This window comes from Anabas testudineus, chromosome 24, assembly GCF_900324465.2.
Source record: "Anabas testudineus chromosome 24, fAnaTes1.2, whole genome shotgun sequence".
NCBI classification, from domain to species: Eukaryota; Metazoa; Chordata; class Actinopteri; order Anabantiformes; family Anabantidae; genus Anabas; species Anabas testudineus.
The window spans coordinates 17,872,825-17,900,224 of record NC_046632.1 but is presented as its reverse complement, the minus strand read 5'-3'; the positions used below and the strand labels follow the sequence as shown (position 1 = coordinate 17,900,224).

Genomic DNA, 27,400 nt, shown 5'->3' with positions numbered 1-27,400 from the left:
CGTATGTCATTTGGAGGTTTGAATGAAAGCTGAATGCTTTGTTCTCATTTGGTCTCTTACAGTGGGAGTTTCACACACCTGTGTCTTTGTACGATACACGTGGAACTACTAGTGGTGGTAACATGCAAAGAGGCATAGCAATAGAATAAGAGGGAAAGAAGACTGCTGGTAAGTACCGATGAAAATAACAAGAGACTGAAACAACTAAAGCACTGAAAATGTTTTATAAGGAATAAAATAGAACGACACACACAGTGGTGAAAACCACAAATGTCAATCTAACTTTGTTTTTACTCCACAGGGAACCTTTGGGTTTCAGTTAAACTTCACTTTGCAGTTTAATCACCTCGACTAACGTGTACTGAATGTGTACTGTACTGTGCTGACAGTAGTACGGTGAATACTTCCTAACTTGGTGATGTCACTTGTGCCACAGTTGTCCGGGGCAGGCGAACATGGGCAGCAGGTTTCGGTTATAGATCAGGTATTTCACAGCACTGCTTCTCAGAGCTGCTCGACTCTCAGCATCCTTCAGCGTGTCCTTTTCAGGGAGGACATCCGAGTTGTTGTCGTTGTCCATTTTGTCCTGCCTCGACTCATTGTCCTGTACAGAAATAGAAGTAGATAAGTACACAAAACATTTTGTTTATTCATTAATATTCAACAAAATAGGAAGAAATAAAGAACAAACCTTGAGATTAGTGGAGGTGATCTGAAGAAGCTCCTGCTCAAAGTCGGAGAATCTGTCGTGGTAAATGGCCAAACACCAGCGCTGTCTGAAGAAGCTGCAGGAGAACGACAGTCTGTTCTGCATTCATTCATCCAACTTCACCACAACCTGAATCCTACACAGCTTAAATCCACAGGAACTGTTTTCTTACAGCCAACACTTTTCCACTTTTCCAAACCTTTGACAACTCTTTAAGAACCTCACTTGTCTTTGTAGGAGGAGTACAAGATTTCAAACCGTTCTGCAGCCTCTCTTTCTTTGCTGAGTTTTCATTTCATCATATAAGAAAAACCTGAAAACTTAATTTAGATCGCCAAACACTGGTGAAGGTTCCCAGTATCCAGGTGTGGTTATATGTAGGTAGAGTTATGTCAACTGGACTTTCTCTAAGTCGTTGGCCTGTTTGTGGGTCCAGCCTGAAAATAACCATTATTTTGTGTTTATAATAATAATATAATATTCGCATGGTGATTTTCTATATTTTTGTTATTTTACCAAAACACAAAGAGTCACAGCGTTACGCTGGAAGCCACGTTTCTGTAATTTGGGTGAACTCAGCCTTTAAATAAAGCTGAGTATCAGTGCAACATTAAAATTAACCAAGCACACACACACAAAAGAAGCTGCACTAGCTGTGGGGGGGTTGCTGAATACCCCCCTTCTCCAGAAGCCACACGGTCAATCAATTATTTTAACGGCTCATGCTGCTCCGTCAGCACCAACAATGACTTTATGAGTCAGCTGAGTGAGCGGCGTGACCAGGAATCAGCCTCTGCAGCAGGGAGGCTTCTGGCTTTGTCTCGTATTCGACCGGCCACAAAGACAGATTGAGGAGCTGCATAAACAGATTAGGAGGCAGGGGACAATAGCCGGTCATGTCTGGGGGTCATTTGTGTTGAAACCTCAGAAGCAGGTCACCCACTGTTTGACTAACACACACACACACACACACACACACACAACACTACAAAGTCACACCAGCAAACACAGAAAGCTTGAGGACAAAAACCACTAAAGGCCCAAATCTCTCTGGCCTCTTACGTGTTACACTGACATGAGAGGTGATTAGTCAACAGATGAACGATGAGAAGCGTCACTATCTGAAGCTTCATGAAAACTTTTCCCTTCTCTGACGCAAAGAGGCTCAGAAACTGTTCAAGTGTTTTGTGTGTACAGAATTTGGTTATGAAAACAGCTACTTTTAAAAGTCCGACCGCCTGCTGTCTGTTTTGGCACCAAAATGAGACACGGTAAAACAGCAACATGTATTCTTGTGCAATGAGTGACAGTGCATAAATCCAATGATCCTCCCACATGGGCGAGACAAAATAACAGAAACATCGTACAAAACACATTAACGGTGCAGAAAATACCAGTTTGGTGAAGCTTTTTGTTGTCAAACTACAAGCTTCACCAAACTGCTTATTTCTGTGGCTCTATTGTGGTGCAAGTCATCATTTTGTTGTTTACCTCATGCGTAATTTGGATGCTAATAAGAGATATGTTTTCAAGTGTGAGACTGATTCAGCAGGTAGTTCTTCTAATGAAGAAGTGTAAATCATATTTATGACCTGATTCCACTGTGCTTGGAGATTTATTATGTTGTATGACAATTAAAGAATAATTCAGGCACATGTCAACTTATTTTCATAAGCTGCAGGTTGGAAAACAAACATCTTGATTAGACCAATGTATTTAGAAGGTAAATTATTATCCAGACTGACTTCCTGCTTCAAGTAGAACCCATGTTGAGCCAAATCCTCTGGCCCTGCACAAATCGTGATGTAATAGAGCTGATTTTGACGACTGTTAGATGCAGTATCTTTTGTTGTTTGATGTTTTTGACTGTGACATCTGTTGTCAGGGAAGCTAACAGCATATTTCTTATTTCTTTCTTAATCAGTTGATTTTAAAATGCCCATTACTGACTAATTCCTTTAGATGACCTAGTTAAATGATCAACTGTAGCTTTCTACCATCCTGTTTATGTGTCTGTGTCTGGGCTTTTGGTGTTTGACTAAAACCTCGACTCCTCTGTGTGGTTTGTAGTAAACTATTTATCTGTACTGCACTAGCAGTCTTGGTCCCACCTGTACAAGTCATGAATCAGGCCCTGGTGGTACCGGGTCAACAGCTGGCCCAGCAGCTGCTGGTGTTTCCCGAAGAGACTCAGATAATTAGAGACGGGGAGGGGCTTGAGGGAGAAGCAGGTGAGAGTCTCCACCAGTTCGTTTGAGTCGAGATGCAAACAGAAGTAGTTCCCCGTCTCCACTCGTCCGGTCGTGATCCCTCTGTCCTGCAACTTTACATGGACAAAGACACAATTTAGATTTTGTTTTCAGAATAAAATGGAATAAGAATAAAAATAAAGCTGCATTATTCTAGACTTTTTAGTGTAAAACATTAGCACAATTATGACAGTTCACAAATATTCTGTATGTAAATGTATATTTTTAAAAATGAATTGGGCAGCGACTAGAATGAGGTTTTTATCTATACCAATCACAAAGGAAAACATTTGTTTTGTTCATTTGCTTAAACACATTAGAAGAGTTAACAGTTAACTGATCGCACTAGTCAGTTTAAACTAAAACAGTCAGCATGTCACTATTTGAATTCAATTATTTTGTATTATATAACGAAAATGAACCCTGCTGTTTTCTGCACCTGTTGAAATACTGTAAAAAAAATTCTAGGAACATTTTCTTTATTAAATTTAATGTATTTTGTATTACAGTAAGCAGCTAGACTAGACACATTTCAACATCTTACATGGCGGCATTTCTGCTGTTTTCTTTCTTTCACCCAAAATCTGACTTTTTACTGTTTTGAATCAGATTGAGTTTCTATACATAACTACTGTAAATACTATTTTATATAGTTACTATATTATAGAGTAAAATACAAATTCACACTAAGCCAATTCATATTAAATCTATTTGATCCGTGTTTGCAAACAGCAATACAGAAAAATGCACTGATCTTTCTGTAAATATTTGTGAAACGTACGTATTTTACAGAAGGGCCTGTCAAGTTGGTAGCACAGGGTTTGGTAACATGCAGGTAGTTATATCCTCCAGGCAGCTTTCCACCTGAGGAGAGGTGGAAAAACAAATAGAGAAGGTTAAGATGTGACGTGGTTCATATAATTAACATTGCAGTAAAACCTGTCATTTAAAATATATAAACAAATCCTAATTTATGAAGAAAATGTTTCACTATTTTCTGACTTTTGTGGATTAAGTATTTTTTAGTTGCAAAACTGATGCACAGAAAATCTGAAGTTAATATAATATCTTAATACAAAGTCTAATCACGGGGTCAATGTTAAGAGAAGTTGCAGTTAGTGAAGTAAATATGCGCTAAAACTAAATCAGAAACAACAAAACATGGATTTCACTGTTAGAATCCACCTACAAGGGAAAACAGAGCTGAGACAATGAACTCAGGTAGCAGGCTGTGATATGGCATCTCTGCTCTCCCTGAACAATACAATCCCTCTGAAAAGTTCATGTATGTTTCATCTCTGTGAGAAGGCCGAAGCCGAGTGGCTGTTGTGTTTGTGTAACCTGTGGAGTGGCCTTGGTTGCTCTGTGAATACACTGCAGCACAATGCGGTATTGTTAAGCCCGGCTATGGTTTGAGTGTCGGCCACAATAACATCAGCAGTGGGCGGGTGGGTGAAAGATTGAAAAATATTTCAGAAAAGCATAATGAAAAAAATACTGGCAGTGTGAATTATCTGAGATAAAAGCAGCGAAAACACAGACGGACATGAAGGACACAGGAGAGGACTGAGATAACACTGAGAGCCAGAAAATGTATGGAAACCTGAGGTCTGCTGAGGAATGTGGAGGAATTTGGCAAAAAGAAAAATCTACTAAATGTTTAAAAGAAAGCTCACATGGTGGTGAAGCGGAAAGTTTTTTTTATACAGACAACTTCACTGTATGTGACTCACTTCACATCTTACAAATGAAACTAACTGAACTTGGTGCTGGAAAGTTTGATTCGTTTTTTGCTCATACTTTTACCAGACCTCTAAAAAGTACTAAAGAAAGTACTACTGTGTTACACACAGCTTTCAAAACAAAAGAGTTTACAACAGGACACCAAGTGGAAATGAAACAATACACATCATTACCTTAAATATTAAGGTACCAGCTACAAAATCCTAATAATTAATAAAAACATGGCGAGTTTCATCTTATTAACAAATTAGGACTCACATTTACAGGTATTTGTTGAAAATGAAGTCAGTAAATGAATTCCACATTATTAAAAGCAGTTCCTGTTGTAGAACTTATTAAGTATATTTTTACAGACTAAACCACAACATGAAATCAGACCTTGAATCCTGGCCTGTTTGTACAGCGGTACGAGACGATCCAGTTCAGGCAGAGGCTCGGCTGGGGGCTCCAGTGTTGGGTCAAAGAGGGGGAGCAAGATGGCCGCCAGTTCTTGGCCCACTTCCTTGGAGTTGAAGTTGGCGTGTGACCATTCGTCTGTGTGGTAACAGCGGGAGAATTTGGTGAGAGGCCCCGCACCGTAAATGGCTGAGTCGCTGGTGTGGAAAGTGGCGTTGATGACGAGTCTGCCATCGAAGACCAGGAAGGACTTGTTGATGCTCTTGAAGGCGTCATAGTCGACTCCTTTATTGGAGAGGTTAATAAACACCTAGAAGCAGAAAATGACCGTTGTTTTAAGATGCTCTTGAAAAGCTGTGAACCTGTTCTTTATTAGCTCATTTATTGACACACATAGGGGATTAAAAATGAAATGCTTAGTCTGTACAAGAAACAAGGCGTTTGAGAGTTTTACTTGTTTTTTTCATCTATAACTTTGTTTTTATACTTCAGTTTTGTACGGATTAAACATGTTAATTACGCCATAAAAAGCCTATGTCCTAAACTGTATACATTATTTAAATACAGACTAAGACATAACCAGATAGGAGAATCCATTACTGTCTGAAACAATGAAAATGGGAAACACACCAAAATCATTTTGTGCTTGACAAACACAGTTTGTTTCCAGTAGGTTAATTAACATCCAACCATCGAACAGTGACAAGCTGGTGAATTCAGCCAGTCAAGCCTTTACAGCTCCACCGGACACTCTTGCCAGTAAACCACCATTGTTGGAGAACATGTTTTGTAAAAACGAATAACTGGCTGTGTGGATGTAAGAAGACTTACTCCACACTGCAGATGGAGAGGTTCTGCGTCTGTGGTGAAAGACACTAATGTGAGAGGATCAGGGTTTTCACCATTGTTCATCTGGGCCAGCAGACAGTTGTGGTGGACCTTGACCTCAGCCTTCTCCATGACTGCTGCCACAGCTTTCTCCACAGTGGAGTCACTGAAGCAGGGGACACCTGGGTCGGGAGGTGGATGAACTAGGTGGATACGAGATCCTTGGACGCCAAGGCTGAGTAAAGTCTCCACTGTGGTGTAGACATCGATGCTGTTTCCATAGACAACAGCGTTATCTGGAGAAGAGGATGATAAGCGTTTTATAGTGTTTGAGTGCCTTTAATATTTACCTAAAATGTTAATGTTAACCTGATGATGCTGCTAAATGAAAAGTTGATGGACCATCTAAATCTCCTAAGTTCTGTATAACATCTAGAACTGACAAATGACCATCAACAGTGGCGATTAAATCAAAGTCATACATCTTACTTTTTAAATGGTGCTGCTCAAACAGCAGCAGCTGTTATACTGGTTGATAAATAACAGATGGGAAACATCCTGACTACAGAAGGATTTAGACTCTGTCATGCACTAAAAAGATAAGAAAAATATCCAGCACACTGATGACATGTTAGCTGAAAAGGATCAATTTTAGATTTGTCTTTCTCGGCGTCAGTACTTGTGATTGTCAGCACAGCAGATGTTTATCTCACATAATGACAAACACAAAACTCACAATTTGGAGGATCTGCACAGTGACTGACGCATTGCAACAAACAAACCAAAAGAGCTCTTGGTTTTCACCATACAGGCATTATTCGAATCATTTCCCATTCCTGATCAAAGATTTTCCAACAAACAACATCCCGAACCATGAAACAGAAATAAGAAATGTGTATGTGTAAATCTGAGCATGTTTTGATTGATACTGTTCAGAGAAGACTCACAGAACATACAGACTCTTGTATAATGAGTGACAGTATGTATTCATCACCTCTCACTGGTTATATTAAATTTAAAGAACAGTGCCATGAGCATCGTCCACGGGTCTGCTAGAAGAAGATAAACTGAGATTTAATATGGGCTTGAATTCATTCGTTCTGTTTTTTTTCTAATCGCAGGGACATGTTCATAATGGTTTTTAAAACAGATCATTTTATCTCTGTCTCACACTATCCTGCATAAACACATAAAGGTAGAAAAATCTGAATTTTTACTCACAATTTCTCTTAAAATATTCAGATTTAAAAATATTTATAGCAAATGTCAAATTTTATCCACAGTAATCTGAATTATGGGCATGGTCCCAGCTTAAAGGACAGCAGTAAGTCTTTTGGTAGTTTGGCACATATGGTAAATAAGTTTCAGAGAAAACTGACACCTGTGGCACACACCATTAATACTTTCATACATCGCTCAGTGAAAGCAATAACCAGAAATCCCGTCCTGGTACTGCCAACATAACGCCTGATACTACTGTAAGTTTTTTTAATTGATATTACAGAAATTCATGAAAGCAAAGCTAGAATACAGGTTAGATTTTCTGTCTACTGAGCTATAAAATATATAAATCTAAAATGCATTAATGCCTAATTCTAATGTAATTTTACTGTAATAAATAGCAATAAATAAAATCTAATTCAGGTAATGACTAAGACCTTATTGTTATGTACTGAACTTTAACTTAAATCACAGGGAATATTTTGCCTACTGTAAGACCTGAAAGCTGCTATAACGAAGTTGTACAATTAGGTGTAAACACACAAACTCAACATGTTTCTTTTTACACAAGAAACATTTATTATTAAATCAACATAATAAAATATGGTGAGTAGGTGATGACCAATTTTCTTCAACTGCTGTTCAGTGTCTCTGTCCATGGTCCTGAACAAGAGACTCACTGCTGCCACAGAACCATGATGACATAAAGATTTGATCAACAATGTAGTGAAGGTAAAGTAATAATTTAATTACTTCAAAGTAATGTGGCTTACATTTAATAACTTTTCCAAAGGCTTAAAAATATTTTTTTTAACCCAGTAGTGTACGTCTGTAACCAGGTTGCTTCATCTTTTTACTCCTACGGCTCCTGTTCCCACTAGAACTACCCATGGAATCATACTTGCAATGTTCACATAAAGAGAACAAAGTCACAAAAGGTAAAGTTTTATAATACTCCATAAAGGTGTTTTGTATAATTCTAAAATAGGCTCTGACAGAAATATGCCCTTAAACCATAAAACTGTATTTTTAGTTTGAAATGTTTAAATATGTAAGTGTATATTTTCCACGAAAGCTCCAAATCTGTTGTGTCATGAACTGTAAACTACACCGTCCAGCTGTTTTATATAATTACTGAACCTTTTAAGCTTAAGCTTTTTTAAAAGCCATTTTAAAGATTCACATCTTCAGTGGAAAGCAGTGCAGTTTAGCTGAGTAGTTAACTCAGGACGGTCTGAGGAATGAATGATTACTGGATTTTGTATTTTCATTTGTTGTCAGTCAGAAAAACATCATTTAAGCCCTTTGCTAAGAAACAGAAGCAGCTGCACTCAGCTTTTGCCTGATGTTAAAATTAACATTCACTTTCTATTTCCTTTTGGTGGTGTTATTAAAATATGGAAATAAACACGTATCTGCAGGAGTCTGCCATTGCAATTTGCATTTATTAATGGTTTTCCTTTATGATTAGAATCAACTAATTAGTATGTATAAAAGCTTCACTCTAGATCGCTGCACAATTCCTTCAGAGAGCAGATTAATTTTGCTTAATGACACTGTATTTTTTCCTGTTCTGAAAAGCCTGGCTCTCAGAAAGTGATATGATAATGGAAAATGGATGGAAGAGGCTGACCTGATTCACAGAGATGAAAGATTTCTCTGCAGCTAATTAGCTGCTAATTATACTGGGGCACTTCAGCGCTGACTGGCTGAGTAATGACATACTACTACAGATTAATTTTAGGTTCTGTGAGTGTGTATGGGGGAGGTGTTCACTTACCGTCCAGCTCCACAAAGTTGGCGCACAGCCAGAGGCGAGCGGTCAAGCAGTCATGGAGGTCGTTGAGGGTGAAGAGGTTGGAGGGGACAGGCCCAGTGTATCTGCGGGGAGAGGTCTGAGCCTGCAGCTGGCTGTTTGTGACAGGCTGGCTCAGATCCACACCAGTGGGGCATGGTACCTACAGCACCACGTGACACAGGCAGACCAGCTACATCAAATTTAATACACAGAGAACAGAGAGAGAACAACAACAAGCCACACCTGTCCATCAAGCTCCAGTTTACACACTAATGCTTGAACACCTGCTGCCTTTCCCCTCATTTATATCTCGAGTAAATCCTGTGCACCAGTAGCTACATGTTGGAAGTTATACATACATGCTGGACAAATAGGGCACAGAGGAATATTGATTGCGTGCCAATGACACTGTACATGACAGTGCATGTTCAAGTATTCTCCACGAGCGTAACATTAGGCACAATACGTACTGTATGTGCCCAGTGCTACCAGTGACACAGTTAAAGAACAAAACTGAATAATGGAGTGAAAGTGGATCTGAACACAGCTGTTGTGTTTCGTGCTGGTGTACTGTACATCAGTGTGAAGAGGCAGCCGTTCACTGTGTGCTATGCATCTGGTGCATGTGGAATCAGTTTAAGTGTGAATATTGACAGGAGCAAATTTGCTGTCCTCCAGCTTTTGGAGGGCTCTGGAGACAACATCTGGCACCTTGTTTACAAAGTGTGACACATTTGCATATTTCAAAAATGGTCGGTTAGGGCAGGGTACATCACAAACAAATGTTTTTCAGTCACCCAGGATTACAACTTAAATTGTGTTTTGAAAAAAGCCCATGTTCTCTGTCAGCAATATGTGAGCTTTTCTCACCTGGTACTGCAGGCCTGTACAGAGGATGAGGTGATCATAGGGCACCTTCCCAAAACCAGACACCAGGATGTGCTTGGCCTTCCTGTTGATGCCCACCATCTTCCCAGTCACCACATTGATGCAGGAATGCAGGGGCAGCTGGGCCAAGTCTCTGCTGCTGTATGCGTGACTGCAGGAAGCAGAGATGAAGACACCTGGATAAGCAACCACTTGTCTTTGTCATCTCTGAAGACCTTGTTCAAATGTTTCTGATGAGCACTTTGGTGTTTTAAGTTCTACACTATCATATGTTGCCTCTCTTAGTTTAATTTACAGAGTAGCTGAAATCACTTCACATGTGTAACATAATATTTCATAGTTTGTAAAGGAGGCAGAAGAGAAGTAAACCTGGTGTTTCACCTTATTTCAAAAGTACTTGCTCCAAAAATGGTTCTGACCATGAGCTGCAATTCTTTATTTAAACCTTGTTTAATTAAGACAACAAATTAACATATTTTGGTCCTAATATGTAGAAAAACATTTTATGTTTTTTCTTATTTTCACATTTTCACAATTGGATAAATACATTAAAAACAATGGGATCCTGTATAATGTCAATGTCAACATTATTTACATCACGTCTTTGGTGCATTGGGGTAAATGAATGTAGTAGTAATAATCACATTATTTGGATTTTTTTTTACAAACATTCTCATGGTAAGTATATATCTAAAATCAATGTCAGATGCCAAAACATGATTCCTTTTGTCACGTCTGACGCTGTCCCATTCGCTCACCTTGTGGACAGAAATCCGATGTCCTCGTGGTTGTAGTCACCAGGGAAACCATGTGTAGAGATGAGGGTCAGGTTGTTGAACCTCAGGTGAGGGCTATGAGAGAACAAACAACACTGCATGAGTGCTTTTCCACAGAATACAGTGAATACATACAGGACACAGTGTAAGAGGAATGTTTTCTGGGGAAGGACAACTTTCATTTCTGCAGTGATATTCTTCATCCAGAGATATGTAACAGCATTTAGAAAGCCTGAGCAATGTCAGCCATGTCAACAGAAGAATAGACAACACAGATGTATGTATCCTTTACAAAGATATGTACTGTCTATACAGTGACATTTCTGCAAAGATGTTTGGCCATGAAACATTATCTTTTACTAATGTTATCAGCGTTAGAATAAAAACAGAATATATGCTCATATAAAAACCTTAAGCGAGAAGCTTATTAAGACCAAGGATTGGTTCTTATCTACTCTTCATATGGGCACAACAAATGTCCTTCATGGAGAGGTGTTTAGCAGCTTTCCAAGTGTGAGTATGAGTTTAACCTTCTAAATGTGGCCTGGCCAAGTGTCTTGGTAACAAAAATGAACAAAACACAGTCAAACACAAAAGGTGAAAGGTCAGGGCCATAACAATTGTTAGTGACACAACAGTACAGATCTTAGGCAAAATGGATAACAGAGTTAGTCTCGTCATTGGCAAGTTTGAAAGCCCTGTACACCTGTTGCAGACCCACACGGGTGATATCACTCCTTGAGTTTGCGTGGATGTGTACAAACTGCTTGCTTGACATCTCCCTTGTTATGCTGTTAGCTCTTTGCCAAATTGATGGTTCTGAATTTGTTCTTAAATTTAAGTTAGTCACGCTCGTGATGGGCCTAGAGCCAAACACTTGCCAAACAACTGTCACGACTTGTTTACAGAGCACAGGCAGGTAGGATCCAAATGCAGGAAGGCAGGTGCAGCGAAGTAACTTTACTAATGAAAATGACAAGCAAACAGGCTGACAGGCACAAAAATACTGAATTGATAGGAGCAAAAGTGAGGATCAGGTGACTGGGAATCGAGGGAAGGTTCTGGTGGAATCTGGTGGTTGGATGGAGAATCAGAGGCAGAATGGCCAAAAGTAAACAGCAGCTGAAGACTGAGCTAAGGCAGAAATGCAATACACTGATGACCACAAGATCCTAGACAGTCAGAGCTGCTGTTCACACAGTATTAACAATTTATATTTTCATAATTCTACTGTGGTTAAGGAGTTATGTTAATAAGTTTTAAATTACTGTTAGCCTAGACAATCCATTCATTACATTTGCATTATATGGCCCCACATCTTATCCTAGTTAAGTAAGTAACCATGTACTCTACGTCTCAAATGTTGAATCCATGTTTAAAATCTTCTCAGGTAGAAGTTCTCCAGGCTGCTGATGTATCTGTGGTTCCTGAGTCGTCCTAACTCTTGTGCGTTTACTATGTACAATAACAAAAGCATTTGTTGTGATGCAAATGACTTCTTTTGTGGTGGCCCACAGGACATTACACAGCTGATAAGAGCAGCTCCGACAGCTTCTGTGTTCAGTGAATAGAAGAGTCTGTACCTCACAGTGTCCAGCTTTATCACTCTGACCTCTCTTATCACCTGCAGCTCTGTTCTTATCTCAGCTTCCTGCTAAATTAACGCCCACTGGCACTGATCTACAACAGCAGACACCAAATTATGGGCAAACTGACTGCATAGGTTGGATGATTGTTGTGTTAGATTACTTACTGAGAGAATCAGGCAACATATGAGCAAAATGCCATGAAATGATATAAATTTGTTTGGTCTGCTTATTCTGTTGTACAAATTGAACAATATAAATGTATTGATATGACAGTACAGAATTATATGCAGGAATATGATGTTGACGCAATAAGCTCAAATTATTATTATTTTTTCCAACACTAAAAAGACATTTAAATGCTTCATTTGGTAAAACTAAACTAATTATTCAATCATCATTTCTTAGCTATGCATCAGAGGGTCAAAGCGTGATTTCAGTGCGAACACACAAATTGTAATAATCAGAATCCTAATAAGAATCAGACAATGAGTGCAGTCAAACTTTCCTTGTTAATCTGTGCCAGAAGGTGGATTTATGTGCAGCACTGGGGCATTAAGGCCCATTATTGTTGTGTGAATGATACTGAATCAGGGGCTCTGGATTTTCTCTGTTATCAGCCGGTGACAGACGGCCGTGGTGACCCTGCAGCCTGACCACAGCAAGCAGAGGGCCGAGCTGCCACAGAGCTCTTTATCTGTCTGACCCCGTCCCAGCCTGTAATGGAGTTGGGAGGGTGCTGCTGGTGCTGCTGGGCTGGATTCAATGAGAAACTGTGTTGGGGTGGAGGACTTAATGGGGGGCTGGACGTTTGGGCAGGGCTGATAAGGGTGGACCCCAGCAGGCCGAAACTGACCCATGCTTCACCTTCTCAATGTGTTACTGCCTCACCATTAGTTCAGCAGACACTAACTGCCTCATTAGTCAACTCATTAGTGACAGCAAACACAGATCGCTGCAGCAGATCCCTGACGGGGGGAAACAGTGGAGTGGCTAATTAAAGGGGGGCCGGTGCTGAATGCCAGGCCTCAGACAGCTGCGTGCGCCCGCCCCAGCCCCGCCGCTGTGCCAGCCTCAACAGCTCCGTGAGCTGCGAGATCTCACTCGCACAAAACAACAACCCTGGTTGCCTGGCAGCTATCGCCTGGTTCTGAATCAGCAGCTCTGAGCTTCTTCTTATTTGCTGGAGCAGTTAATCTCACAAAGCGAGGGCGAAGGCAAACATGCAAGACGTCCGACCCAGAGTCAAGTGACATTTCCAGAGATTGGATTCCTGGAATAAAAGACGATAAATAACTGAAAGAGTAGAGAAGCTGCTTCGCTGCTCTTCTTAGGTTCAGGGGTTCTGGGAACACAGTGGAGTATTTCTCTGCAGACACAGAATCAGTGATAAACACAATCATGTGAATATTTTGTTATTGTAACAGCTGCCAGCCACATATTATGTTGCTGGAATCTTCTCTGTGCTCCTCATCCTTTGTGCTCACATAAACCTGTAAACCTACTCATCTGTGTTTATTGGCACTGATCGCCCTTCTGTTACCTGCCTATTTTAGACATAAAGACACTAACTGACAGATTCAGACCCACCGTACTGATGACAGAAGTTCTACCCATTTGTGTATTTATGTATAAATGAAGTTTGAATGTGTGTTCAGTTTCATTAACTCTATTGTGCTGCTCTGAATTCTCAGTGTCTGCACTCGGACTGACAGACTTTAGTTTTTGGTATTTAATTAAATTGCAGATTTGTTGAGAAAACTACCTTTACCTTTTACGTTTTTGAATTATATACCATAAAACATCAGAAGTAGCACATCTTTTCATCTTTCTTAGTGCAAGCAAAGTCAAATTATTTTACTGTTTCACATGGATGCTAGGAATATTTAACTGTAATTCTATGATTTTAGGATTTATACTGAGAATGTTTTAGGTATAGCTTTATAAAATACATTATTTTATTGTGTCATATTGTATGAAACAGTACCGTTTGCTTCTTTGGAACTTTGTGCTGTCCCCTTGTATTTTATAATTCTATGTGCTCAGGCACCACAATTTATGAAGACATAATGTAATTTTTTAAAAACTGAAACTGGAGAAAACAGTGAATTTATTGGAGGCTATATTGAGTGTAAGTGTTCATAGTAATGAAGGAACATGTCAGCGCATCAGTGTGGTTTGTTGATGTGCATTTAAGTCCTTTGGGACAATGATGGAGCTCTATGACACAGAGGAACTAGATATATCACACTGTGTTGAAACTATTAACACTCACTGAAAACCTTAGGACCCGATAGTTTATGTCTAGTTTAGTACTGATTCTTTCTTGGCAAATAACAACCTTGATATTTGGAGTCTGCTGTGTGCACTCTCCTTTGTGGGAACTTGATATGTTACATACACACTGCACAGATGGTAAGAGTTTTGCAGGAGTGGGGTTAATAGGGGATTGAGGGCACATTCTTGCCCCTGGGCCCCCTAACAGGTTAATCTGTCCCTGTTAAATGCAGCAGAGGAATCACTGTGACGTTATTAGTCACTGCTGCTACTAATTCAAACAAAAAGGCCACTATACACACAATTAGCTACATGTCTTGGGGGAAAAAATGACCAAGAGGATCTCATTTTAAATCAGACTCACCAGAAACAAAGCACCTCGAGGAAAGATAAACCCGTGTCTGATGCCCCCACCACCACTATCCTGGCATTGACGGTGACCTTTGGTTCCATGGTTAACTTTCTGCTGATCAGACTGAGAGCAAACGGTGCCTGAGAGAGAGAGAGAGAGACAGAGGACAGTCAGGCATAAACTGGTTTTATTGCATCAAATACATTTACTGTTAATAATTACCCCACTAAAAGCATTGCATAATGATGTGTCTAATTTTACTCTTTCAATTTCACAGAATAAAGCAGGACCCAGCATTTATCAATGCACTTAATGTGCATCCAGCCGTCAGACAAAAACATTTATAATCTGTAACATCTCAACAATCTGTGCACAGTGAAACTTACTGAATACCAACGACTATCTCTTTATAGGTGGCTGGACTTGTAGTCAGATTTGGGTTTTCCAGAAAGCAGAGGACTTTACAAAAGCTAGAAACGATCCACTGATGAAGCAAACACACTCAAGGGACCAGATTTGACTGTTTTACTTAGACAATACAGACAAAAGGAAATGAAGAATGACATCCAAACCAGGGACACACTGCGTCATAGGCCACGAGTGTGTGTTTTTTGAGTGAAAGAATTGAAATGGAATTAAAATCAAATCTCTGTGTCTGATTATCATACAGGTTTTGCAAGAGAATGGACTGGAGCACACTAAACGTTTAAACAAACTAACACTAAATAACACTTGGTTTGACTTGAAAATGTTTTCTCTGCTGTTTCACAGGGAAGAACTTCCACTAAACATACTCCAGACCTACTTTTCCTTCAAAATGTATTTGATAAAATAAATCACTACTATTTCATGTAACTTTAAAATTTTCAAAACACAATTTTACTGAATTAAAAAAGGCCATGAACTCTTTGTTGTCTCTGTGTAAGGCAGGTGTTACAGCATCATGAATTAGAGAAGCTTGGGTACTTGCTTTCATGGTTTTTTAATTATCTATGAGTCAAAAAATGTGTGCCTATTACTACATTTACTAAGTAGACATAGTACTAGGCACTTTTATTGTACACCTATCACACCAGGGTACTCTTCTACTTCGTTTTTGTAGCTCCAGTCCTGCCTGTGTAGTAATCAAGTGTTTACTCTACATTTACATGTTCTTAAACTAATAAACACAGCTAGCAAAAAAGACACTTGCAGTTACTGCAGCTGCAGATTCTAGTGAGATGGAAAAACAGGGATCAAACGTGTGACCTGAGAGTTAAGGAACACTTTTCAACAATAATTACAAAAGACTCCCATGGGAATTAGTAGAACACAGCGTCCTAATTTCCCAATTCTTCCATCGCCAAGCATCTCTGGTCCACGCATTGCGAATCCGAGGCAGCTAATGGCTCCTTCATCATCTATAATTAGGCAGATTGGCCCCACAATGCACCTTGTTGGATGAAAACAGCATTGAGTGAATAAGGGGGAAACCCAAGGGTGGAATTAACCTTTGTATAATATTCAAATAATTTCCACGAGGGCCTGTGTGCCAAACATCTGTTACATACAGAGAGAGTCTTTGGCTCTGGGTCACACTATAGCAGGAAAATAAAGGCGTCTATGGTTTCTATATGACAAATAATATATGTATGCACGCATCAGCAAAATAAATCATAAGCAACCTCATGTGTAGTTTCAATGCTAGGGAACAAATAAGTGAACAGAAGCCACTAACTACAGAACCACAAAACTTTACATTCAGCATTAAAACTAAATTTTCGCTGTCTAAACTTTTAAAAGTAACTTATAATGATTTAGGAAACGTTTTGGACAGATTTTTTTTGCCTGATGAGATACTGTACCTGGTATCTTCACTGGATCTGTAATGTTAGGGACATTTCAGTAAGTACCATTCATTTTCTGAACACAGAAAATGTAATAAATCTCAGGCTTGTGGCCTTTATAAACAGTAGGTTAGACATTAGCTACACCCAAAGAGCATTTTGCTAAGAGACCAATCACAGAACAAAGTGTGAGCTGTAGCTAAAGATTACATGAACTCCAAATAACCAGCAGATGAAGTTAAAAAATATATAGTTTTGTTAACAGAACAGCCCTAAAGGGAAAAGATAGACTTGATCACCACTAGGTATCTGCAGCCGAATCTGAACACCAGCAGACCCTGCAAAAGGTGTGTGGTGTAATGCAGTATTCTGCATTTTGAAATTTACTGAAAATGACTTAAATATCTAAAAACTGTACATCTGTTGGCAAATTAAATGCCTGCATGCATCCATCTGAATACTGCAGGAATTAAACAGATGAAGTAATCAGAGGAACAAAGCTCAAGGTCTCATCTGCATGTGCAGTGGAGCAGGTGCAGCAGCTCTTATCACGCAAGAGATGCCTCGTCTTTACCTACTCACACAATGGCCACAGCTCTGTGTAATATGATCCTGTATTGACAGAGAGGGAACAGGTGCTTTAGATTTGATTAATCATCCTGAGGCTAACATCAGGAGGGAGAGACAAAGCTCAGAGGCGAAGCTCTTATCTGCACGGTAGCCTGGAAATCATGACTGCCCTGTTACCCAGGCGAAGGGAGCAGACTGGGTTTGATGGAGTGAAATGAACATGTGAGTGTACACAGTGACGCCTCGGGTCTAAAGGTAAATATTTAAGGTACAGGACATTAAAATAAATCACGGTCACATTAAGATCAGCCATGCTCAAGAGATATAAGATAAAAAAATGTTACTAGTTCATATTACAGGTCATCTGAGCACGTTGGTGTTCATAGATGTTAGAAACTGCCCCGATGTGTTGCAGCAAGCCTGCTGTCATAGAGAGAAACACTTATCATTCAAATCATTGAAAGGAATAGTGGCCGATTCTTTGGGACAGTCTCTTCTTAAAGACATTTATGGAGTGAACTTATGGATTGCCATTGAGAACGATAAAGCTTCATGACCCTCTATTGTTACTCTTCATAGCAAATATGTGAAGAACAACACATGATTTCAAAATATGTGAAATTGTTGATTAAAACTACAAAATATCCAGATTTTCCGTGTAGGAGACGTGGTTTCTTGATGAGGACACAGTCGTCAGGGATACTCAGAGTTAAACAAACCATAATTCACACCTGAGTCAGACATATTCTTTCCTAAAACTCCTTTCATCAATTACTGTACATTTTACAGCACCTTGTTCAGTGCTTGATTTTCGTGTAGTTCAAATTCTTTCAGTACTACAACTTCAAGTCAATGTGAGGTACTTTAACTTTCTGTTACTGTCAAAAATAATTTTTAATAAAAGTACTAACATTTCAACACACTCATTCCATCATACTGGGTTTTACATGCTTCTGTGATGGAGTTTTCCATCCATACCTTTATGTGAACCACATTCTGTAGCTCTAAAGCTTTTATCTTTTGAAACAGCTCCGACTAGTGGTCATGTTGACACCCTGCTGCTGTGATCCTTCTATCAGCAGCTAGCATACAGTCCCTGGCAGGATGCTCCCTGTCAGCCAGCTGCTTCTGTACCCACCTGCTCCTCTGTGAGCCGCCTGGCCGGGGCGTTGATGCCAAGTTCCTCCAGCGGGTAGATGATCTGGCAACGGGGGCGAACAGGGACAGCGCAGTTGAGGACAAAATGCAGATGGTGGACGCAGGAATTCTGAGTGCAGAAGAAAAGGGCACAGTGTCAGTGAGCTCAGTGAGAGAAAATCTCCTATTATCAGTGAGAGGGCTCTGTAGGCAAAGCGATAATGAGCTCCGATGAACAGGTTAGATGATGCAAAGTTTACACCAGTGATATAAGCTGATTATGACTGGAAAACATCACCCAAAGCTTCACCTACTGCCTGAACAGAGCTAATTCTCTGGTTATCTTCTGCCATTATTCTATTTGCACATCATCATCTCCCAATCTGGTGCTTGTTTGTGGAAGGTAATTAGCAGAGGAAGTGGAGGCCTCTACACGTTGAGGAAATGTCTTATTATAGGCTGGAGAGGTGGAGCTGGCAGCACGGTCGGCACCTGCTGCCCCGACCCCGGGGACAGCAGTGTGCTGAGGGCCACACTCTGCAAAAGATGAGCTACTTAGACCTACATCATTTTTACATAAGCAAATCCATCTGTCGCATCTATGAACACAGCATCTGCAAACTCTGCTGCAGAGTTGTTCTCTTTGCACAATTAAAGGAAATCTTAAAAAAAAAAGAAAATTTGCTTTTCTAATAACCTCATTCATATTTCCATTCATACTGATTTTACTCAGCAGAACGAGAATTCAGCAGCACAGCTCACCTAAACTTTACATCACTGTCCATACACTTTAGCTAAACTGGACTTTAAAATATGTCCAGTTTAGTACCGTCTGTGCCTGTTAATCTGTCAAACATATAGCAACATGTAGCTCAGTTGGTAGAGCAGTTGTGTATAAATCCCAGGGTCAGTGGTTTGACTCCCAGTTCCTACTGGACACCCAACAGAGCTGTCATCTACTGCAGCTGTCCAAACAACATCTTCCCCAAGGGGATCAATAAAGTATATTATTATTATATAGGTGTTCTGAGAATCTCCAGTACAGTTCTTTAGGAAAAAAATGTGAAACTAATCTTTAACGTTAGTGAATAATCATTATTATTATCATCTTTGGCTATTAAATTATCATAAATTAAATGTTTCTTTCTTTTCTAAATACATGAATATGCCTCAATTGTCCCAAAATTTCCTGGAACAGTCACATCTGTCCTGATTGATTTTCAATTTCAGTGCCTTATGACTTATGACTGAGATTTTTTGCAGTGTATGGACTGAAGATCATTAGACTAATGACACTGTGTATCTGAGCAGACATGCTCACAGGCTGGAAGGTACCCAGTGATGAGGGCCACTAAGGGCCTGAAGGTCCCCCTACACCCACCTCCTGGCTATGGTAGGGTGGGTAGATTCTGTGGTAGAGGCAGGATCTGTGAGCCAGCCGGAGGACCTCTTTAAACAAGTGTTTGGTGAAGTGCTGGAAGGATGGTTTGAGGACAAAGTGGCGAATCTGAGCGTGCTCTTCGTGGCGGTGATGGCTGAAATAGATGAAGTTCTCAATGTTGTAGTGGGCGCGGATGTACTCGATGTCCTGACAAAGACAGATTCACGTCAGTAGTGAACTCCACAACAGAAACATTTTTTATTTTCCTATTTTCATTTAATTTTGTAAAAAAGACCTGTTTTTTTGTTTGTTTTTTTTAATAAGGAGTGAAACTAGGGGCATTTTCAAACCTGTAGCTTATCTGACCGCATCCAGGTTTGTGTTTTGGTCCATACCCTCTATCAACAGTGTTCACACCTGCCCAACCACGAAGATTGAACCAGAATTCGGCCAAGCCAGACTAAACAGAGCAGGTTTTATAACATTTTAAGATGCCAACACAAGGTTCTTTAACTAAAATAAAGCTCATAAGACCCTCTCAAACACACTGAACTTTATCTAAACTTTTCTCAAGGCCCCAATGTTTGTATGTGTCAGGCTGAAAAATGAAGTATAATGTTAAAGATTGGATGCTGAACAAGACAACGCCGAAATATTTAGGATTTAAACGTTTAAAAAGGGAAATTAATTAAACTTTAATTGTGCAGTGAGAGGTTTTTGTGGTGTTATTCTCCTTAGAAGTCTTTGGACTTTTAGAGTCCAAATTGTTTCGACTGTACCACACTGCTCTAAGATTCTCCTGAGGACTAGAGAACTGCACATACCTGCTCATCTCTGATGATCAGTATCCCGACAATCTGGCTGTTCACCTGAGCCACGAAGGCCTGCAGTGGCACCCCGCCCTGAAAAACAAGAAAGTGAACAAACTTTGTATGATTTTACATGTGTGTATTCAAGTGAAAACCAGCTCAATGCACCTTCTTGAGTCCAGTGCCATGAATTCACATGAAGTGGCTGCATTCTCATTTCAGAAGTAATTATCAGTTTTGGAGCTGAGGCAGTGACAGCTGGGGTGTCGGTCAGAGAGGAAAATCCGTTCAACTGAATTCTCACCAATCTGTTCCCTGGCATACGTGTGATATTCCTCACTATTCCAAGACAGTCGTCACACCAGCTCAAGTCACACTTGATGGTCCAAATCAATCATTATTCTTTCTCAAAGTTAAAGGGGGGGTCAATATGAAATTCAATATTTCAGTTTTCTATTTATGCTAATTAAAATGATACTTTTTGTTTTTTAGAAATGGTAGCAAATTTATGTGTAAGTCTAAGCAGTAGTGAAAAGAAGTAAGAAATAATAAAGACGTTTGAACAAGCACAAATTCTATAAAGCCACTTAAATATTCAAAAGAAGGTTGAGGAAATCAAACAACATCAATGACACATTAATCCTGTATTTGTATCATTATTAAAAAGAGCACTGCCCTTCACTGATGCATGTTCAGCCTGAGTGTCTTTTAAGATATTAACATCAAATCAAATTATAAGTAACAAAAAACTCTAAGTAAAAGTGGCAGTCTTTTTATTAACCCTGAATAACAGAGCATTTCTCTCCATTGGGCTCAACAGCTTGTGTGTATCTCAACGTGTTGTTGGTATCAGCTTGAGTTGACTGACCAGGTCTCTGCGGGTCTTGTAGAAGTGATCCAGGTCCTGCAACAAGCATTCATTTAGTCTCAGACCCTTCACCAGGTCAGAGACAGCCAACTGATCTGCAGCCTTTGCCGGCCTAACCTCCATAGACCTGCAAGAAAAACACTGGACTATAAACATATTAAATGAATAAATGATTAATTGTTTGCACATTATAATAAATAAAGTGAATCTTCATCATTTGCAGGGAAACCACCCTGTTTGCTGTTTAACAGCAAAACTAAAAAAACACAACTGGGTGGCAGCTGACCCGAGCCCAGAAGGTTTGAAAATGTAGAGCTCGTGAAGTAGTTGTCTGTCTGCACGGGGCGGCACCCTGAGGAAGCTCTGCAGCAGGGGAATCTCAGGGGACAGAGTCGGTGCTGTAATCATGCAGAAATCCAGCTCCTGACAAAGAAAAGAACAACATAAACACTTCACTGAGAAGATATGTTCAGTAGATTTCTAAATTTCTGAAGAACTTTGTGTTATTTGCCTTGATTACTTTACTTGTCATGTGTAAAGGAGTACAGTTGTTTTGCTAATTACATGCACGTTTAGTTCTTTACCATTTCTTTACTCGTTATTCCTGGGACATAGACACATATATCAGTCAGTGTCTTAAATTTAAATATGACATGCATACTCACAGGGAAGTGTTTAATTAGATATGGAATAAAGTCCACTGATCTGGAAGAGAAGGGGAAGAAGGGGAAGTTAAGTGAAAATATGTGTGGGCCAATTTCAGAATCAAAGCCAAGTTGGTAATCACTGTGGCGGAACAACTGGCCGACCAATCTGCCCGCTGCTTCCAGCTCAACTTCTCGCCTTCAACTCGCTGTCACTTTAAGCACAGCTCTCATTAATAACGTGCTCACTCTCGGCAGGAAGCGACTCGGCTCCATATTCAGTAACAGCTGGGAGGTAAGGCGGTGGTGAGAGGAGCTCAGCAGGAGCCAACTAACAGTCACTCTCCCTGCTTTAACACAGCATATGACTGATGTAACACTGGACGGCTGCCACCAGTGCTGCAGGAACACCCCGTCAAACATTTTAAAGAGTGAGAACAACTGAAAACGTTAAAAATACACAGTCATTAAAAACTGATTAGTGGTATCTGACTTTATATATTTATATATCTTAAATATCTAGTGCTTCATTGTCATATTTAATCTATAGGAGACAAACCTTATTGTCTTCATTGCCTTTTACGCTGTTTAGCTCTATATTAAATACAACAGTCTCATTGAATGTTATAACATTTATTAAACAAGTTTTGTTTTAATTTTGGTTTAAAGCATCTGTGCACCCCAACATAAAAGACCCAACCCACAAAAATTGGATGGATCTTTGCTAAAATTGTGAAAAGACCAAATTCAACAATGTTTTAGTTCATCTTCTCTACTCAGATTACAAAAGATAAACATCTTTTAAAATATGGCACTAATACAGAACATTGTTTAATTTTTAGAAAATGCTACAACAGCTGGTCAATGTACTTGTTAATGGAAGGTCTAAGGATTCAAGATTCAAAAAACTTTATAATCCCAGAGGGAAATTGTTATTCAATATTTCAGTTTTCTGTGAGTAGTGTGATTGTATAAGTGAGTATTTGTTGGTATTTGTCTTTTCATAGGACTTTATCCTTTAATCTTACCTCATTTCATAATCTTTCCTGATAAAAAAGAACTGAATACAGAAAACATTAGGTTTCTTTGGAAACACTCCTGCTCCGGTTGACTGTGGCTCTTCCTGTTGAGATGAGAGCGACAGGAACAACAAACGCTTCACAACGGAGAAGTTGAAAACTAAAAACTGCACAGTTTACTACACTGCTGCATTACTGGAGAGGAGGATAACATGGCCACTCTCCACCGCAGAGTCTTCCATTTAAATTACAAATTGTTCTACAGCATAAGTACACAATCTAAAAATTCAATTATTAATTTTTCTGAACACCACGTGAAATTTGAGCTAGTGGGTGTTTAGAGAAGTGCTGATCAATTACCTGCTGTGAGGTAGAAGTTTGGACTGCTCCCAGTTCTTCTCCTTCTTCTCTTCCATCAGTAGTAGCAGCAGGTTCATCATGTTTCGTTTCCTGCACTTTGTACAAATCATTAAATTCACTGAGCTCAAAGCTGCTGTGCAGCTGCTTTAAATCAATATCAGCAGTAACGCTGATGAAGCCAACAACCACACCGTCAATCTGTGGAGAAAAAACATCAGTCACGCTTAAGTGTCTCATAGTACTTATCATCAGCGATACTGATGAGACACTTCGCTAACATCTACAAAGACTCAAACTGAATCCAAGGAGGAACGTTTTACAGTACCAACACTATTTGAGTGACAGGTGACCTCTGGAACATATAGTTTAACAGCACCAGAAGTTTTGTGTGTAGTTCAGGGAAAACATTTCTTCTGTAATATTCTTTCTTGACCTATGAAACAGCATTTGCCAAAACATTCTCACTTCAACTGGCATTTAGAAGCCAATTTAAAGCTTTTGATTATATCACATGATTTTCTTTACAAGATTGTCGTGAAATTCTACATATTCAGATCTCGGTTCTTCTCTGCAGGTGTGTTTTTGGTCTGTGTATGTTGTTTAGAAAGTTGACACATTTTTAGCTTTTTCTTATTTTTTAGAACTGATCTGTCTGTAAAAGATCATTTTCCAGAAGAAGACCACACCAGAAACATTTCAAATCATATATAGCATAAAAACCTCATGGCACTCAGCAGACTGGACAGCCCAGCCCTCTGTGGCTATGTAGCACTGTTTGTTCTCTGAGTGCTGAACATATTCAGACAAAAAGCCCAAAATGTTTCAGATGTCTGGACACAATATGTTCACTGAGAGCATGTCTTGGCCAAGTATCAGCTCGTATCTGCCATATGCTGCCATGAACACATGTCAGCCCGACAGGCGGGGAGGGGAGAGAAGATCTGTCGTCTCCCAGGTACCCGAGGGAATTTGTCCCAGCAGGGTTTCCCCACAATCAGTCAAAGCTTCATCATAGAGCTGCTACTGCATTAATTTTATACTGGACCAGTAGATCAGAATTGACTGGGACATCGACTGAAACAAGGGAGATTACCCGAAAAAAAAAAACCTAACAAAAAAAACAAAAAAAACATAAAAAGTCTGTGTTGACAGTGTGTAAGATTTAGTGACATCTAGCTGTAAGGTTGGAAACTGCCAGCATCTAAATATGTATCCCACACCCCTGCCTTTCCTACAGTAGCCAGTAGCCATCAGGTTTCATGTCATGTCATTGTCTATGACTTCATCAGTTTACCAATTTATGACGTGATGATGTTACTTTAGATAGTTATAGTCTTCTGCTTTCTTCTTCTTTTCCGTCTTCAAGGTGGTGCTATAGCATCACTAAAGTCAAGCTGAGATTTTAAAATGAAAATGTGAGGTTCTACTGTGGGGCCAGTGTCCCTTATGGTCTACTGTTGAAACATGGTAACGCAACATGGTGACCTCTGTGAAAAAAGACCTGCTTCCTGTGCACATATTAAAGGCTCATTCCAAGCTTAGGAAAGTGCAATGATGCTTGCTTTCAGGTAATTACACACTAATGAAAACTGTATTCCATTTCTGGATAGATCCCTCTAAATCTGAGAGAGAGAACAAACCTCACAAACAGCACTGTGATGTTTCTCATTCTGAACTTCAATAAGCTGTGCCAGGAAGTATGGTTGCTCCATGAGTGGTGGTAGCTTTGTCTGTTCTTTAAATATATATAGAACGTCATCATGATCTTCAACCCTGTAATATACAAAAAAAAGAGTAGCAGGAGTAGCAGTGGCACACTGAATCAAATAACTCTCTATAATATAAATATTCCTTAATTATCATTATGTTTACTTTTTAATCTACAGCTGAGGAAAATATTTACTTGACCATCCTGCGTGTTATCAACCAGATAAAATGTCGTGTGGTGGAGGAATCAGCTGAAATTACCTGGCTTGGCGGATATGGAGCCTTGGACAGTTATTATATCTGTGGCAGATTAATGCTAAGCACGGTGGGTCAGGGTCAGTCAGGCGTTGCAGTGGTTCAAACATCTCAGTCAGCGCCGGCTCTGTATACAAACATGCCACAATTTTTGTCTCTTGAAATGAAAAGCAGACCATAACCATGAATTTGAATCAGTTCTTCACCTAAATCACTGATGTGCGGGGTGACCAGGCAGATGTATTCAAGTTCTGCAATGGCATTAAAGACAGCCCTGTAAAAAGATGCAGAATAACAAAGGGATTATAGTTGAGCAGACATTCCATTGTCCTATATAGATCTACATTCTTTGGTTAAAATGAACTGTAGAAGACTCAACTCTTCAGTGGACTTTTTTCATACCTTATTATCTCCTTTACACTTCCAGTGGCAAAATTGAGCTGTGCCACAAAAAGGTGAAGGAACAGTGTGTTGAAAGGCTGAAGGGTGAGAAAAAGTTCAGTCTTCAGTTCAGGGCAAACGTCAGTTCAATTTCAATAGAAGTAGTTTCACTTAAACATTTCAAACATCAGCTCTTTTGCAGTATCATCTGAAATTCTAACAAGATCACCACACTCCTTTGAGTGTTTGAATCTTGGCTGTGGCCTACCTGCAGTAGGGGTCCTTAAGCAAGACCTCATTATGCTTACCCTGCCTGCCAACCCTTGTCTAACTTGTAAGTTGCTTTGGATAAAAGCATCTGATAAATGACTAAAATAAAATGTAAATGTGATACAGACTGTGCATTTATGAGTGTTGGAAAGTTTCTGCAGGAATGGTTGCCAGTTAGCTGGATCCACCAAATCTCCAACAGGATGATCAAAGAAGGAAGCGTGGGCTAAGATTTCATCCTTTTCATTGGCCAGGGTCACAGCCAGGTTGGCTTTCTCTCTGATTGGTAAAGAAGAGCAGTCAAAAACGAAAGTGAGAACTGTGTTTTGTTTGATGCTGAAAGTCTTGCTTTTACTTTTTACATTAAGAAGCTGGAAGAACACTATGATTACTTGTAGTACAGCTGGTAGTCATTCTCTATATGTCTGCAAGATTTCACAGTAGAGAAATGCATCTCAAACTACTCGTAGCATAAATGATTTACCTCTCCACTATCTACCCATATGTATGGTATCTTTCTATACTGATTTAGCAAAAATGATTAAATACATCACTGTCATAACTCTTTACAATGGAAGGAGTAAATCAATTAAATATGAATGAACAATAATACAACAATAGTGTACTTTGTACAACTTTGTACAGTATAAAAATAAGATTATGGCTTCTTGTTGGCTGAACACACCTGATCCAGGTAATCATAGGGGAGGCCTGAAGACTGGGTTTGGGAAGCTGGTGTAAATAATCATACTGTTGTTATGGCTGGTGTTAGGTGTATAGTGACTATGTTTCTATTTAGTATCTGAATACAGCTATATTTATAAAAATATAAATGTTTTTCTTACAGAAGGTGAATAACATTGACCCTTCCAAACACGGCCTCAGTGGAGGGGCTGATGAGTTTGTCAATGCCCTCAGCATCCGCTGATTCACTTCTTCTCACAGTCACAGTCTCCTCTTCACCGCTGGCTGAAGTTAAAGTTCTCATCTTCACTTCTTTTAATGGAGACGTGTTATTATGCATTAACATGTCAACATGTCAACAAGGACAGAAACAACAGCATCAGTAACAATGACGGTAACAAGATGATTAGTTACAATAAAAAGCCACTGAAGTTATTTCTCAATATTAATCAAAACAACTACTACTCACCTCCTCCGCATTTGTTTTTAAAACTATTAAACTGAGCTTATAGGCTAACTTACAATTAACTGTAGATGAATTATAAACAGAATAAAAGGCAACGTTAGAGGTTTTGTTACAGCTAACTAGGCTAGCTAACGCAAACTCTGTTACCATAGTAACATAACGCTGCACAGAGGTATCATGGGAATTTGCAGGGCATGCTG

General features: G+C 39.5%; 1 protein-coding gene across 2 annotated transcripts; it reads right to left on the bottom strand.

The window, feature by feature from the left end:
• Positions 1–216: 216 nt before the first annotated feature.
• On the bottom strand, positions 217–27,349 carry cfap61 (cilia and flagella associated protein 61). 2 transcript variants are annotated; one of them, XM_026340805.1, is made up of 25 exons: positions 27,257–27,349; positions 26,896–27,046; positions 26,179–26,329; positions 25,802–25,878; positions 25,606–25,673; positions 25,406–25,526; positions 25,078–25,210; positions 23,438–23,635; positions 23,087–23,181; positions 22,080–22,119; positions 21,701–21,837; positions 21,415–21,541; positions 20,562–20,639; positions 19,738–19,944; positions 18,358–18,486; positions 14,836–14,963; positions 10,591–10,683; positions 9,815–9,983; positions 8,927–9,104; positions 5,929–6,221; positions 5,080–5,407; positions 3,740–3,822; positions 2,821–3,032; positions 692–785; positions 217–604 (listed from the first exon to the last, which is right to left on the bottom strand). In XM_026340805.1, the coding sequence occupies exons 2-25, from the start codon at positions 27,036–27,038 to the stop codon at positions 422–424; spliced, it is 3,465 nt and encodes a 1,154-aa protein (XP_026196590.1). In that variant the 5' UTR covers positions 27,039–27,046; positions 27,257–27,349; the 3' UTR covers positions 217–421. The 2 variants fall into 2 exon arrangements, with proteins under 2 accessions (XP_026196590.1, XP_026196591.1); XM_026340806.1 differs by having other exon boundaries at positions 27,204–27,339.
• Between the last annotated feature and the right edge of the window lie 51 nt (positions 27,350–27,400).